Here is a 17286-nt window from a genome sequence, read left to right on the forward strand (position 1 = left end):
TTCACACTGTTATTCTATAATCTAAACAATTGCTTTAAAAACATATCAAAACCAAAGCTAACCTGATCAGAGTCCTAGAAAAAATAGAAATAAAAACAATAAAGAAAAAAAAGCCTGGGCAACATGGCAAAACCCCACCTCTACAAAAAATACAAAAAATGAATTGGGCACACACCTGTAGTCCCAGCTACTCGGGAGGCTGAGGTAGGAGGACTGATTGATCCCAGGAGGTTAAGGTTGCAGTGAGCTATGATCCCATCACTGCACTCCAGCCTAGGCAAGAAAGTGAGACCTTGTCTCAAAAAAAGCAAAGAAAAGAAAGCATTGCAAATTATTTACCATTGTCCATAAGGTTAAAAAAAATGGACTAATTTGAGAATATAATCTTTTCGAGACCTCACTGGGCAGAAAATATGATGCCTATTGCATGGGGTTAGAGGTGACTCCTAGAATCTCCAACAATTCTCATATCAACAAGACTGACAAAAAGAAAAAAAGAGGCTGGGAGCAGTGGCTCACACCTGTAATCCCGGCACTTTGGGAGGCCAAGGTGGGAGGATTACTTGAGGCAAAGAGTTTAAGACTAGCTTGGGCAACATAGTAAGACCCTGTCTCTAAAATTAATATATATATTTATTTAATATAAATATAAATATATACTCATATATATTATATATATATATTTTACATATATACATATATATATATTAGGCATGGTGGCTAACACCTATAATCCCAGAACTTTGGGAGGCCAAGGTGGGTGGATCACCTGAGGTCAGGAGTTCGAGGCCAGCCTGGCCAACATGGTAAAACCCTGTCTCTACTAAAAATGCAAAAAATTAGCTCAGTGTGGTGGCAGGCACCTGTAATCCTAACGACCCGGGAGGCTGAAGCAGGAGAATCGCTTGAACCCGGGAGGCGGAGGTTGCAGTGAGCCAAGATCGCACCACTGCACTCCAGCCTTGGCGACAAGAGTGAGACTCCGTCTCAAGAAAAAAAAAAAAAAAAAAAATTTCAGTTAAATCATCAAAAACCGTCAAAAATACATTTGACACAATTATGTCCCAGGTATTAAACTTTCACTAATACAGGGAATCCAGTGGTGAAAACTATTACGAGCATAATTAAGTACTGCACAGTTCAAGCCCAGGGGTGTCTGTCTGAAACTCTCAGAATTTAAAAGCACTTGAAAATAATTGTTCTAGCCCCGGTTGTCGGTGATGATAAAATACAAAAGATCACCTTAACGCCCTATAAGCATGTTTTTTAAATTTGCAAACAGCATTTCTAAGTGCTTGCCTTGGCTCCAGCAACTTACAATTCAAGACAAGACTGACAGCCCTGATGCAAGCTGCCAACTTACTCATGCATCAAACCCAGAAATTGATTTACTTCCATGATGGTTCCTAAGTAGCCTTACTACTGCAGAGTAATTAGGCACCTAACAGATTCTATGCATATCACTGTTTGGTGTCACAGTTCCCTGCATTGATTAGTCACTATCTCCCTAAGATTTCTGAGACGAAAACTGAAGGGCGGCAAAGTATGCTAAGGATGCCAAGAACAAGCTCTCTGTAATGTTAACTGACCCAAACAGTCTTTAGTTGTTTAAGCGGTCATAAAACCTCAGTTGGGGGTACTTCTAGGTAAAGATGACAGATTAAACATATGCATTTACTTTTGTTCTTTCCTGAAACCCTACTAAAACATCAGTGAATGGACTGAAATTTTTTAAAAGGCATAAACCCACAAAGAGAAAGAGATGTTGTCTCTATGTTGTCCAGGCTGGTCTTGAACTCCTGGGCTCAAGGGATCCTCCTATCTCAGCCTCCCAAAGTGCTGGGATTACAGGCATGAGCTAACACACCTAGCCTCTGTGAGTAATTTTAAGACTTTCCTTGACTCTGCCCTGGCAGAAAGGTAAATAGAGGGTCTGTGGACTAGGGAGCATCAGGTATAGTTGATAATAAGGCTACCCTTCAGAAAACAGGGTTCTTTATAGGCCAAATGTGGACACCTCCCTCCCCCAGCCTTTTTTTCCCACTGGTTCCTAAAAAACTGGCAGCCAGACTAGTACCCTGCAAGAAGATAATAAGATGATCCTTCTCTGGAGAATCTGGCCAGCCCAAGGAGAAGGAGCTAAAGACACTGACATCAGAGTCCTCCAATGGTCCACCCAATTCACTCCATAGTGAACCCCACATTAGCAAGCATAGCCACAGGTTTGTAATCAGCTAGTTAATGCCTTGCTTTTAGCTATGATCAGACACTCAGGGATCAATAAACACCTGAAGAATGCCCCTAACATAAAACATGGAGACTAAAACAAGCAAGAACAAGGCAATTCAGAGGACATAAGAGAATCCACAGGGAGAAGAAAACTTAAAAAAACAAAAAACAAACAAACAAACAAAAAACAGTGATAGAGAAAGTATTGCAACCACAAAATAAAAAATAAAAAAAAAACCTGAATGCCATTATTTAAAACTAATATTCAGAGAACCTTAAAAAAGAGCTCCTTGAAATAAAAAAATGATAGTGGAAATGAAAACTCAATGTAAGGACTGGGAGATAAGGTTGCAGAAATCTCACAGCAAGAAAGCAAAAAGACAAAAAAAGGAGGACTTTTAAAAAGTAAGAGGACCAGTCTTAGCTGTTCATCATCTGAAGAATAAGTCTAGAAAGAAGACAGAGAAAACAGAAGGAAGCGAATCATTAACAAAATAATTCAAGAAAACATTTCTCAGATGAAGGATACGAGTTTCAGATGAAAAAGGGTCACAGATGCCTACAGACTAGAGGAGAGGAGACAGGCACACACATGCACAAAATAAGTCACACTGTATACCATGTGAAATGATAATAGCTACGATGAAGGAAACGATAGTAGGAAGTGGGGGAAAGAATGCCAGGGGTCAGTAGGGAGGATGGGGAGCTACAATTTTAAGTAGGCCAGAGAAGACCTCCCTGGGAGGGTGACATTTAAGGAAAGACCTGGGAGAAGGTAGGGAGAAGCTGTTGTAGCTGCTAGGGAAAGAACATTACAGGCAGAACATAAGTACAGTCACGCATCACTTAATGACGGGAGGATCCGTTCTGAGAAATGTGTCTTCAGGTGAGTCTGTCATCGTGTGAACATCACAGAGTGTACTTACACAAGCCTAAATGGTATAGCCTATTGCTCGTAGGCTCACACTGCAAAGCACGGTGCTGTACTGAATACTGTAGGCAATTCTAACATAAGTCATGAAGCAATAGGAATTTTTCAGCTTTATCATAATGTCATGGGACCGCCATCATATACATGGTCCATCATTGACCAAAACATCATTATGCAGTGCATGATGGTACAAATGTTGGAGACCAGAGTGTGCTTGGCATATCCATCCACACAGAAGAGGCCACAGGGGCAGGAATGGCATGACTGCAGTGGAAAATGAGGGCAGAGGTCAGAGAGTTAAGGGAGTACAGCAGGGGGTAGGAAGAGAGAGTAAGGTAGATCATTGCAAAGACTTACAAGAATGCGAAGGTTTTGAGCACTCGATAGAATGGGAGGGTTTTGAGCACCGGATAGACACAACCTGAAAGAATCTGATGTATATTTTTAAAGGCTCACTCCAGCTGCTATATTAAGAACTAAGAGTGAAAAGCAGGGAGATCAGCTGGATGGCTCATGCAATCATCCAAGTGAGGGATGATAGTGGATTGGAGCAGTGATAGTGCTGGAAGTGGTGGGAAGTGGTTGAAGTTTGAATGTATCTTGAAGGCAGAACAGGATTTGCTGACAGATTAGATGTACGGTAAGAAAGAAGAGAAGAATAAAGGTTTTTGGTCAGAAGGACAGAGCTGCTATTTACCATAAATGGGGAAGACTACAGGAGGGCCAGGTGGCAGGGTGGACAGGAAAGAGCTAGCAGCCCAGGAGTTTGGGTTCAGACACATTACCTTTGAAGAGCCTGTCAGAAATCCAAGTACAGATGTTGGTAAGCAGGGGACACTGGAGGAATAAATTTGGAAGTCATTGGCATATGGTTGATATTTAAAGCCATGAGAAGAATATCATAAGGAGTGCATGAAGAGAAGAGGCCCAAGTACTGAGTCTTGAGACCCTCGAAAGATAGTAAGGAAGCAACCGTGGCAAAAGCTATTTCTGTGGAGTGGTGGGAGTAAAAACATGAATAGATCCAGTTCAGGAGAGAATGTGAAAATTGGATATCATAAGCATAAACGCGCATAACACTTTCAGAGAGTTTTGTCCTAAAGGGGAGCCAAGATGATGGAGAAGGAAATAGAGTCAAAAGCTTGTGTTTAAGATGGGAGAAATGACTGTCTGTTTGTATACTGATGGAAATGATCCAGTACAGAGGGGATTTTTTTTTCCTTGTACCTTTCTTTGAACTTGATCTTGGCCTCCCATCAGGCGTTGTGTTTAAGAGCAAGTTCTTTGAAGAGATCCTTGTTGATGATAGTTTGTCCAAGAGCATATCCACAGAGTACCTTGTGGGCATGTGGTGATTGTAGTCATAAGCTTTTGCAAAATACTTAATCCTTGACTTCTTGGAGATCTGCTTGCCTATGGTGGCTGTCACTTTGTGAGGATAGCAGTCAATTCCAGCTACCAAAGCATGACTGTAAGAATGGACTGAGGTGCCATCATCGATGTTCTTCATGATGATGGCTTTACGTCCAGAGTAGCATCCAGCCAGGACCAGCACCACTTTCCCAGGTTTCATGAACTTGCCCATTTTGACAGCAACCAGCCAGGCCTACAGTAAAAAGAAAGAAGGGCATTTCCACTAACATTTTACCCCTGAGAGGGTAATTTTGATGTTGTAGGGGAAAGGCAGGAGAATTTTGTTCTCCAGCAGGCAAGAGGAAAAGACATCTAGTAGACAAGGAGGGACTGAGGCCTGAGCTGAGAGCCTGAAGAGAGAAGGCATTGTATGTATAAATGCAAGGGTGGGAACTTATACAGATTCTCTTACTGCTTCCACTTCATCAGTGAAATATGATGTAAAGCCATCCAGGCAAGAGAGATGGGAAAGGTGTATAGTGTCAATCTGAGGATCAAAGAGATGGTATGAAATAACTACCTAAGAAAAGGAAACAGTAAATGAACAATGAGTAAATACAGCAATGTAATACGATTGCTGAGCTGCAATCAGGGCCCACTTGAGCCATTATTACACCAGTTATGATTGTTTTTTCCAGTCATGTATAGCTACAAAGGTGGTAGCACAAAGTGGGTGGAAAATTAAAGACAAAGAGGTATGCATTTTGCTAAACAGGTATGACAAAGCAAGAAAAACTGTTGAGAGAGTGTGTGTGTGTGTGTATATATATATATTTTTTTTTTTTGAGAGGGAGTCTTGCTCTGTTGCCCAAGCCGGAGTGCAGTGGCACGATCTCAGCTCACTGCAACCTCTGCCTCCTGGGTTCAAGCAGTTCTCCCACCTCAGCCTTCCTGGAAGCTGAGATTACAGGCACACACCACAACGCCTGGCTAATTTTTGTATTTTTAGTACAGACAGGGTTCCGCCATGTTGGCCAGCTGGTCTTGAACTCCTGACCTCAGCCGATCCATCTGCCTCAGTCTCCCAAAATGCTGGGACCACAGGCGTGAGCCATCACACCTGGCCTGTTGAATATTTTTTTGAGAGTAATAGGGCATGGAATTTCAGGTGGACAAGGAATGAAGTGAGACCACAAGGGGGCAAGGGGGACATTAAATTGGTGGTAGGGCTCATATGATGTTGGGGATCATCAAGAAAGGATTACACTGGATACAGCATCCCAGTTACCTCCAGTGCTTTAATGATGCACAGTCATCGTGATGTCAATACTAAATATTGGTCTGGCCAAAATTCTAACTATATTGGGAGGCCCGATGGCCAGGAGGAGGAAGAATGGGAACAGGGGGAAGTAGGAGTGAAGAGAGGGGTGATAAATATAAATCTTTACCTTTTGAATGAAGAATCAATAGATAATATCTCAAACTGAATCATGAACAAGCAGCAATATAAACAAGATATTTTGACATTCGGATAAATACGGAAATATCAGCTAAAAGACTGAAATTGTCGGCCGGGCATGGTGGCTCACACTTGTAATCTCAGCACTTTGGGAGGCCGAGGTGGGCAGATCACCTGAGGTCAGGAGTTCAAGACCAGCCTGGCCAACATGGTAAAACCCCATCTCTATTAAAAATACAAAAATTAGCCGGGCATGGTGGTGGGCGCCTGTAATCCCAACTACTCGGGAGGCTGAGGCAGGAGAATGGCTCAAGCCTGGGAGGTTCAGGTTGCAGTAAGCCGAGATTGCGCCATTGCAGTCCAGCCTGGGCAACTGAACGAGACTATCTCAAAAAAAAAAAGAAGATTGAAATTGCTTCTGAGGAGAGAGAAGTGGAAATCAGGCAGGAATATGCTGGTTATTTATTTATTCATTTTGGGACAGGAGTCTCGCTCTGTCACCCAGGCTGGAGTGCAGTGGCATGATCTCCACTCACTGCAACCTCCGCCTCCCGGGCTCAAGTGATTCTCCTGCCTCAGCCTCCTGAGTAGCTGGGACTACAGGCACATGCCACTACGCCTGGCTAATTTTTTGTATTTTTAGTAGAGACGGGGTTTCACCGTGTTAGCCAGGATGGTCTCAATCTCCTGACCTCATGATCCGCCTGCTTCAGCCTCCCAAAGTGCTGGGATTACAGGCGTGAGCCACCGCGCATGGCCGGATATGTTGTTTTTTAAACAAGCCTTAAGTAACTCTTTGACTCATTATACTATGCATATATAACTGATTAAAAACTAAAAACTAAAATAAAGAATGCTGAATTGTTTGAAAAGCAAATAATCATGCAACCTCTAATTAGGTATTGTTGTTCACCATCCAAGACTAGTTTGATTCATAAGAGCAATCTAAAATACTTACAAACTCTTGTTTCTCATCCCAGGAAGGATGCCATCCTGTTAACTGATGCTTTTGACTTCACCGATGAGTGTTTAAATTCAGCACTTGGCTGTTATGATGGAAATGTTTATGAACGCTTGTTCCAGTGGGCTCAGAAGTCACCAACCAATACTCAGGTAGTTGAGTGGAACACATTATAAATTATGTAAGAAAGCAGAGAACAGGCAGTGAAAACACCTGCATGTTCTCCTATTTTAACTGACTCCCATTAGGTTGGCAATCACTTGGCATAGCATGTCTGTTTAAAATATTTTTAGAGAACACATAAAAGAAACCAGGAATGGCAGTATGGCCTGGCAGGAACTCTGAGCCTGGATTGTAATCAGCAAAATGCACTGCTTGGAACTTAGTAAAGGGAATTAAGAGGAAGGCCCAAGCTCTAAATCATGGCTTGACAGACCCAAGGGCATACACAGAGAGTGGAAAACTGGCTTTTAAGTAACAAAAAGAAGGAGATAAATCACTGCGGTGATTTAACCACCTTATTTTCAGCCTTTTAACTTTCAGTTTTGTGTAGATAAAAGTGGGTATTCGGAAGTGGTAGGAAGCTTGAGGGATGTCTCTCTCAGACCTGACTGCCTGCTAGAGATGATACCCTCTCCTCTTCACTCTAAGGAATACAATCCAAGGAGCAAAGAAAGCTGTTGCACTGCCATGAGTAGCCCAGGAAAGCCATATAAGTGACAATTACAAGGGTTATGAAAAAAAATCCCCAGCCATCCTGGCAGAGCACACCAGAACTCTACATCAGAACTCAACATCATTAACAGTGAGAAGACGGGGAGGACTCATAAGGTCCCAACACTCTAGGGCCAGGGTATGCTCACAGCTCTCTGCTTATGAGCCTCTTTGAGAAAAGTTGTAAATGTCAGTGAATATGTTAACAGGAGTGAGGAAATAAACCCTGTAGTTAGAATATGAGGAACCAGTATTTAATAGCAGATTTTACATAGATGATCAAAACAAAAAGTCGATAGGTACACAACAGATTATTTTAAATTTTATAGTGCCAATATGTTATTCAGGTGGTGAAGCTTTCTTTTTTACCTCTTTGATCCAATTTCAGAAAAGGTGTCTTAACACCGCATCAAATTGGCAACTCTCAGGCTTTCATTCACACCTAGCATGGTGTTAGACTTGTTCTTAACAATTTGCAGCCTGTCATACCACATGGCTTAATTTAACGTGACTATCTAAAGTTACAACACAACTAACCCATCTTGGTCACTCCCTGTCCCCAGAAAGACATCCTTTTAACTCAAGGAAACATAAACAATATAAGTTCACTACTTTAGTACAGTTAACCTACTTCCAGTGTGTTACTTTTTCTAATGATTAGATCTCTCTACTTTCTAACATTTAAATCTTGGCATAAAAATACAGCAGTCCTTCCACTCCACACTAGCTCCCATGGTCTAAAGATAAATGTATGCCCTTTGGAGCTCCAGAGAAAAACCTGCCCTGCTGTAACACCTGTCAGAAATGCTGACATATATAGCTCAAACCTGTTTTACTGGCAACACAGGAAACATTCTGGTTTCTCTAGAGAGAATGGAGGGGGCTTTCTTGTGTTTTAGTTTGGTTTTAATGTTTATTTTAAAAGACTTTAATCTGGATACTACACGAGAACATGTTTATCTAAATGAGAGGAATGACTGACCTAGAGGCTCAGCACAGTTGGGAAAACATTGATGCACTTCATCCCATTCACTTCTATCTCCTTCCACTTGACTGTGAACAACAAAGGAGTCTTCACCTTCCCAACTCCAGGATCTATCACGGAGTAGACACGCCACGTTTATGGAATAAATGAACATGGTTTTACGACCTACGTAGTGAGATGAAGGAATCTGCTGCATACACAGTGCCACAGACTCTTGTCATCCTAGCTTATATTACCTTCCTAAAAAGGTGACAGGTATAGCACTGTGGATCTTTCACGCATGATAATTTGGGAATGTGAAGTTACAAATGACCTTTGTGAACTGTTTCCAGTCAGTTAAAATGACATGAGGCTGCCTGCTAACGTACATGATCTTACACTTCTGGCTCCTTTTAGAGATCACCAAAATAGCACTTTTAAAGTGTATTTTTCAATCTGCTGTGGATAGTATTTTAATCCTACTCTTAAAATATGCTATAATTTTGAAGCTGCAATAAGAGACATTTTCCTCATTTGCACTAATAGAAAAAGGCACACTACCGATATTTTATGTATTTTTATTTATTATTATTATTTTTTGAGACGGAGTCTTGCTCTGTCACCCTGGCTGAAGTGCAGTGGCACAATCGCGGCTCACTGCAACCCTCCGCCTCCCAGGTTCAAGCAATTCTCCTGCCTCCCAAGTAGCTGGGATTACAGGCACACACCACCACACCCAGCTAATTTTGTATTTTGTATTAGTAGAGACAGGGTTTCACCATGTTGGCTAGGCTGGTCTCAGCCTCCCAAAGTGCTGGGATTATAGGTGTGAGCCACCACGCCTGGCAGGTATTTTAAATAAAAGAACAGCTATGTTGAAACACACCCTATAGACATGAAAGTACAAACAGGAATGTATTTCACTGACATTTTTCTACCAAAAGAAAAGTGCTATGCTAAGGTAAACATCTTAGAATCATAGGAGAAGCTCTCTTCTGTCTGGGGCAGTGTTGAGCTTTATCCCTGGACAGGATGATGAGCTATCTTGGTTTAAGGGAGAAATCATTGGGGATAATTTCAAAACAAAAATCCTGTTTTTCCCCAATTATTCTATTGTAAAAATTTGTCCAAGTAGGAGTTAGATGCATTAAATACATCTACTGATTCATTCATTCAATAATTCAACAAATATTTACTAAGTACATGCTTTGTGCCAAAAACTATTCTAGATACTGAAGATATACTGGAGAACAAGAGTCATAAACCCAGACTGAGTGCAGTGGCTCAAGCCTGTAATCCCAGCACTTTGGGAGGCTGAGGCAGGTGGATCACTTGAGGTTAGGAGTTTAAGACCAACCTGGCCAACATGGCGAAACCCCATCTCTATTAAAAATACAAAAATTAGCCAGGTGTGGTGGTGCACACCTGTAATCCGAGGTACTCAGGAGGCTGAGGCACGAGAATCGCTTGAACCCAGGAGGCGGATGGTGCAGTGAGCCAAGATCGCACCACTGCACTCCAGCCTCGGCAACAGAGCAATAACCTGTCTCCAACAACAACAAAAAGAGTCAAAAGCCCAGTGTTCGAGGAGCTTACAGTTTTAGTATAGACAGGCACATACACACACACACAAAGTAAATATTATAAAAGATGAGACTAGAAACAAAGAATCAAGACGCTGAATTACAGCATAAAGATAACCTAGTCGGACCTAGAATACTGCTTGTATGATCCCTATCTGGTTCCTTGCTTTGTGATTAATATTCAGTTTCAGAAAGCCTCAAAGAGTCAAGCCTTTTATTTGTATTAAATTCCAAAAGCAAGTGATAAGCTGTGTTTTTAATTGGCCACCTGCATCCACAATTTAAAATCTGCATGAGAAAAGGAAGGATGCCCTTTGGAAAAAATGTTTCTCCATATGTTCACACAAAATGAGTTTTAGAAATAATTTTTAAAATTAAGAATCTTACGTAATGTTACTTTTTGAAGCTAAAGACTTAATTTGAAAGTAAAAGTCATTAATCCTGGCAGAAATGTACTGTCTTAATAATGCGTTTCTTTCTACAAACAGGAGAACCCTGCTTATGAGGAATATATAAGACCACTATTACAAAGTGGGAGATCCAAGCTATGAAATAACCAACAGTATTGAAGAAGCAACCAGCACCATCATGTGATAATGGTACTATGGCATATATGCAACATTAAAATTTTAAATTAGATATTTATGTTTCAGAGTCGTTATCTTTTAAATACAGTTTGAAGTGACATATGTGAAATAATATCTGTGATTTACTTCAAAATAATCCATAGGAGAAAAAAGCCAAAGTGAATAGTTGTTGAAGCTGGTCAATGGGCAGGTACATGGGTGTTCATTACACTATTCTCTCTACTTCTAAATGTGTTTCAATTTTCCGGTGGAAGGGTGGATCATGCCTGTAATCCCAACACATTAGGAGGTCAAGACGAGAGGATCACTTGAGCCTAGAAGTTCAAGACCAGCCTGAGCAATATAGAGAGATACCACCTCTATGAAAATGACTATTGGCCGGGCACGGTGGCTCATGCCTGTAATCCCAGCACTTTGGGAGGCCGAGGGATCACAAGGTCAGGAGATCGAGACCATCCTGGCTAACACAGTGAAACCCCATCTCTACTAAAAATACAAAAAAATTAGCCGGGCGTAGCGGCGGGTGCCTGTAGTCCCAGCTACTTGGGAGGCTGAGGCAGGAGAATGGCGTGAACCCAGGAGGTGGAGCTTGCAGTGAGCCGAGATCGCGCCACTGCACTCCAGCCTGGGGGCAGAGCGAGACTCCGTCTCAAAAAAAAAAAAGAAAGAAAGAAAATGACTATAAAAAATTGGCCAGGGGTACATGTCTGTGGTCCCAGCTATTGAGAGGCTGATTGCCTGAGCCTAGGAGGTTGAGGCTGCAGTGAGCCGTGATCACACCACTGCACTTCAGCCTGAGCAACAGAGTAAGAACTATCTCAAAAAAGAAAAGAAAGAAGTTTCCCACAGTAAAACCGCACCACTGTCCATTTATAGCATCTATTTGGTTAAATACCAGGATTTTGCTTTAGATCTAGCAAAAGCCAATAGGCTCATTAGTTAGTGTGTTTTTAGCACACACTTATCCTTGGGTTTAAAAGGACATACATGCACACACACAATCCTCCTAAGTGCTTATACTTCCTGTAATCTAAATAAAATACAGCTCTAAGAATGGAACTATCATTTTTTAAAAATCAACTCTTCCACAGTGAAAATGATTTAAAATTTCATTAAAAGACATAACTGTCTCAAGTTACCCAAATACAATGAAACTACATTTTTCATATCACTTTCAATTACCCAATTAGACAAAACACTCTAAATGTCACAAGTAAAATGGCAACCAAAAAAAATTCAGCTGGCTACTTTTCCTAATTTACTCACATAAACAATCATTTCATTGTTAATAATTAGTAAATTTGAGAAAAGTTACCAAAAGCAAACTTATCTCCAATAAACAGGACAAAGAAGAGGCCTCATAAGTTTTTAACTTTAAAAAACTTGGGCCGGGCGCAGTGGCTCACACCTGTAATCCCAGCACTTCGGGAGGCCAGGGCAGGTGAATCATCTGAGGTCAGGAGTTCAAAACCAGCCTGGTCAACATGGTGAAACCCCATCTCTACTAAAAATACAATAATTAGTCGGGCACGATGGCACACACCTGTAATCCTAGCTACTCAGGAGGCTGAGGCAGGAGAACCGCTTGAACCTGGGAGGCAGAGGTTGCCGTTAGCCAAGATCACGCCATTGCACTCCAGCCTGGGTGACAAGAGTGAGATTCTGTCTCAAAAATAAATAAATAAAAATCATTTAAAAATAAAATAAAAATAAAAACTGGGAACTAGCATTATTCCTATTTCCACACCTGTTCTCAACCCAAATCATTTTATTTCATATTGACCTCAGCTAGCTCAACAACATGTAACTGGTTGGGCCTTTTTTTTTTTTTTTAAGGTAACTATCAAATCAATTTTAAACACAAGATAATTTTCCAAAATGATAAACTTGTACTCGTATATTGATTTACTGAAACCACAGCAACCTGTCAATAACACCAAAGGATCTTAGTTTGAAGATGGTGAAAATAGGGTAATTATAGGTTTCTGGATGTTGGTCATTTGTCAAATTTTAAAATAAATTTTCAGAGACATGGGCAAAAATAGACATAAGGAAGTGCTGTCATCTTCTTTGCAGAGAGAGAACCTTAGAATATTCTCACAGAAAGAGAAAAGGAGGGGCCTGCTTGCCCCAGGGCACACAGCCTCAGAGTTCCACTCTTCCCTTAGAAAATAGGGAATAAATTACATGACTTCCTTTTATACGGTGGTCTAACAAAGTAGGAAGTCTCAGTATAATTAAAATAACCTTCCTATGAGTTACTTTCAAGAAATAGAAGCAAACGAACTATGCAAAATAAGACTACAGGGAAATAAATAAAAGTACGTGTATTTCTTCAACTGTTCTAGGTCTTTCATTCACTGCAGTTTGTTTCTTCTCTTCAGAAATAAACTTACCTTTGTTAGCAAAATACATTTGTGGATCACCACAAAACATGAGCATAAAGGGCTAGAGTCATTTTGTTCCTGTGCTTAACAGAAAACTGAAATAATGGTCATAGAACTGTGGGCAATTAAAGAAAAATCTGTAATCTTCAACATAAATTCTTTTGAAAAATATGAAAAACTGTATGTTCACTGTTCAAATATGCACCCTTTTAGTCAAAATTAATAATTCCATCTATCCTTGCTTCAATGACACAACAGTTCTTATAAACTGCAACCTAAGATCCCACTGTGTCCTCTCAAATTAAATACAAATATGCTACAGGCAGTAAACAATGGGACATAAACAATGCATATTTTAGACAAGGAATATGATTTTCTCCCCTTAATAATAATCAATAAATACAAACTTAATTTTCATATTTCATTTTTTATTAGTTTTTTTTTCTGGTAGACAGTACACTTGAGAATTATACTGTACCAGGCATAAAGAGTAAGATTTCTACCACAGGGACATTTTGTATTCAGAATTCAATATAAATATTTCTAGTCAGACATTTCCATGGCTACAGATATTTGGTTCCTTGATTTATATGCATAGAAAGAAACAGTTGTCATAAATGTAAAAAGCAGTACTTAGCAAGTATTTCTAGGTGATTGGAATAGTTTTCCTTTAATATTACAATACTACTTATTTATTGGTTTGGAAACTAGGTCACCCTACATGATGTTTTGATTTTTCTCAAAGGCATCATGAGTACTCTGCTTATTCTTTCATTCTTGTATTTTTAGCCTTCTAGTTGAGTTAGGGACCATTTTATCAGAAATCATTTTAGCACTGTAATAAGAAAAGCTCTGTTAAGGGTAGATTATATACCATAATGATTTTCAGACTTCTTTTTATAAAAAAGGTATCTGGAGACTCTGAACAGGCACATGCATACTCAGGAGGAAGGGAACAAAACATGGAGGAGTGTGCCAAAGCACAAAACTTCCTTCTGGTCCTCACTGCCTTCAAATAAATACAAATATTCAAAAGAAAAAAAAAAAATCTCACACTGTGATTAAAAAAAAAAAAAAAATCAGTATTTTCCATGTTTCCAGGAACCTGTGGCAGGGTCGGAGATCAGTCGTCTGTCTTCCGGGCTAGCCTACAGAAGGTCCAGTTGTGCTCCACTGTGTTTTCATTGGCCCGCTCACTCATGTGATGCACCCGGGTGTTGCGGATCGTGAAACCTTGTTTTGTAATGTATTCCATCAGGTGGACCCTAAGAGAAACTTCCTGGTGATAATCACAGGGTCCAAAAGTAAAGGAAACCTGGCAGTCTCTGGTGTCCATCATGTGCTTATTCCACTTGGTAAAATAATTTGAGATGCCTTCTAGTAAGGAATGGACCTTGGTGGTGATGGTTAGTTGGGTTATGATGACAGCCACTGGGTTGGAGTACTTAGAAAGCTTCCGAGTACTAGACAGCTCCACAACTTCTTCAAAAGTATCCATGGGATACAAAGGCTTAGGATCATTGAGACACTGAATCAAGGGCTCAATCTGGTAAAAATCTGCTTCTTTCCGAAGCAGATCAAATTCCTTAAAATCCAATGGTAAGGTCAATTCTGAAGTTCTTAAGAAGTTGAGGACATATCGGAAAAGAGGTCCATCTCGATCAATAAAGTAATTGCCTTGAGGGTCTCGAGCTGTGGGGAAGTCCCCCCCAAACATAGCTCCAAGCATGGAATCCGGGTAACGCGTCAGTGTGGTGAGAGACGTTGTATACAAGTGTCCACCTACATTTAACGTGACTGGGTCAGTCATCTGAAATTTTTAAAGAAATGATCAGTCATCTGAAATTTTTAAATACCAACTTTGACAAATTAAGAAAGTAAGTGATACCGAGCAAAGCCCAAGGTTCTTTCAGGCTATAATGTATTTAGTAATCCTCTAATGCAAAATGACTTTACCACCAGCAATAAACCCACACAGATGAAGCGATCTAACATTTGCTTTCAATAGGAAAAAAAAAAAAAAGGATAAATCCAATTATGTAAAGACTTATGCTAAGAATCCAGGGCACTGACTTCCAGAACAACATCATTTCAGGCCCATTATCTACAGAATGTTCAGGTCAGAATATATTGTGAGAAGGGAAAAGCCACGCTAAAATACACTTATTTTTTTCTGATTTTTTTTAAAGACTTGCATTTTTCTGAACTTAATTTAACATAAGATAGAATTAAAATGATATGATAATATAGACATTTACTTTCAATATTTCTTTGGGTTTTTCCCCTTCAAACAAAAGGAATAAACTATGAAATTTGTTTTTAAAATAAAAATTTGGGCCAGGTGCAGTGGCTCATGGCTGTAATCCTAGCACTTTGGGAGGCTGGGGCAGGTGGACTGCCTGAGCTCAGGAGTTCAAGACCAGCCTGGGCAACATGGCAAAACCCTATCTCTATTAAAAATACAAAAAAAAAAAATTAGCTGAGCGTGGTACTGCCTGAGTAGTCCTAGCTACTTGGGAGGCTGAGGTATGAGAATCACTTGAATCCGGGAGGCAGAGGCTGCAAGTGAGCCAAGAGCACGCCACTTCACTTCAGCCTGGGCAACACAGAGAGATTCTGTCTCAAAAATAATTAACTAATTAATTAATTTAATTAAAAACTGTGCAGACTTAATCTTGGTAACTTTTTCATGGAAGTGATACTTTCAAATACTAAGTCAAAATATACAGTTTAGTCAAAAAATCATCACATACCCAAAAGCTAACAGCAGCCATAAAATTTCATAATCTGATAGTGTATTCACTTTTGTAACATTAATGTTGCAATCTGACCTTTAATTTTGAGAAGCAAGCTTCTCTTAAAAAACATACCTTCAGTTTTAGAAACACTATTTAAGAAAAAACAGGCCAGGCGTGGTGGCTCACACCTGTAATTCCAGCACTTTAGGATGCCAAGGGGGGTGGATTACTTGAGCCCAGGAGTTGCTGACCAGCCTGGGCAACATGACAAAACCCCGTCTCTACAAAAAATACAAAATATTAGCCACACATGATGGTGCCCACCTGTAGTCTCAGCTACTTGGGAGGCTGAGGTGGGACAATCACCTGAGCTCGGAAAGTCATGAGCCGAGATCGCGCCACTGCACTCCAGCCTACACAAAAGAGCAAGACTCTGTCTCAAAACAATAAAAAACAAAAAAAAAAAGAAAGGAAGAAAGAAAAAAGAAAAAGAAAAGAAAAAAAAGAAAGAGACTTCAGGTACTAGGCAAGTAAAATATACCTTACACCAAAAGAATAGAAAAATAGGGAGACATATGCACACACAAAAAAAGGAGTGGGAGAAGAGGCACTTTCTCAACCATTAATATCCCAAACCACAATAAAATATCCTCCTATCATTACTCACTAGATCCTTTTGTAGCCACTATTCATGAAGAAAGAGTCTTCAGAGCAATATACTTTAAAAAATAAAAAATCACGTTACTTCTCCAGTGATTATAAAAAGTATTTGGAGAATCCATTTTGAGTTTGCTTCCATTAAAACACCAAAGACAGGAGGATCGTTTGAGGTCAGGAGTTCGAGACCAACCTGGCCAACATGGTAAAACCCCATGTCTACTAAAAATACAAAAATTAGCCAGATGTGGTGGTGCACACTGATAATCCCAGCTACTTGGGAGGTTGAGGCAGGAGAATCTCTTGAACCTGGGAGGTGGAGGTTACAGTGAGCCAAGATCACACCACTGCACTCCAGCCTGGGCAAGAGGGCAAGACTCCACATAAAAAAATTACAAAATAAAATAAAAATTTTAAAAACACCACGCGCCGGGCAGGGTGGCTCACGCCTGTAATCCCAGCACTTTGGGAGGCTGAGACGGGCGGATCACAAGGTCAGGAGATCGAGACCATCCTGGCTAACACGGTAAAACCCCGTCTCTACTAAAAAAATACAAAAAACTAGCCGGGTGAGGTGGCGGGCACCTGTAGTCCCAGCGACTCGGGAGGCTGAGGCAGGAGAATGGCGTAAACCCGGGAGGCGGAGCTTGCAGTGAGCTGAGGTCCGGCCACTGCACTCCAGCCTGGGCGACAGCGTGAGACTCCGTCTCAAAAAAAAAAGAA

The 17286-nt window shown here is 40.5% G+C and overlaps 2 protein-coding genes across 2 annotated transcripts in view; one reads left to right on the plus strand and one right to left on the minus strand.

Moving 5' to 3' along the window:
- The window catches only part of ACOX2 (acyl-CoA oxidase 2, branched chain), a 36922-nt gene extending 26089 nt beyond the window's left edge, over nt 1–10833 (plus strand). The window contains exons 14-15 of the mRNA XM_011947213.1: nt 6953–7085; nt 10683–10833. Of these exons, the coding sequence (XP_011802603.1) occupies nt 6953–7085; nt 10683–10745 (196 nt within the window). The 3' untranslated portion in view covers nt 10746–10833. The remainder of the gene's footprint in view (nt 1–6952; nt 7086–10682) is intronic.
- Nucleotides 10834–13575: 2742 nt separating this feature from the next.
- KCTD6 (potassium channel tetramerization domain containing 6) lies at nt 13576–14978 on the minus strand. Its single transcript, XM_011947215.1, has one exon. It carries the CDS (start codon nt 14976–14978, stop codon nt 14292–14294), a length of 687 nt encoding a protein of 228 aa, XP_011802605.1. The 3' UTR covers nt 13576–14291.
- Nucleotides 14979–17286: the final 2308 nt, after the last annotated feature.

This window comes from Colobus angolensis, unplaced genomic scaffold, assembly GCF_000951035.1.
Source record: "Colobus angolensis palliatus isolate OR3802 unplaced genomic scaffold, Cang.pa_1.0 Scaffold26, whole genome shotgun sequence".
Lineage (NCBI taxonomy): Eukaryota > Metazoa > Chordata > Mammalia > Primates > Cercopithecidae > Colobus > Colobus angolensis.

What these genes read in the sequence shown, in the direction of transcription:
- KCTD6 (XM_011947215.1), bottom strand. Translation starts at nt 14,978, where the DNA reads ATGACTGACCCAGTCACGTTAAATGTAGGTGGACACTTGTATACAACG.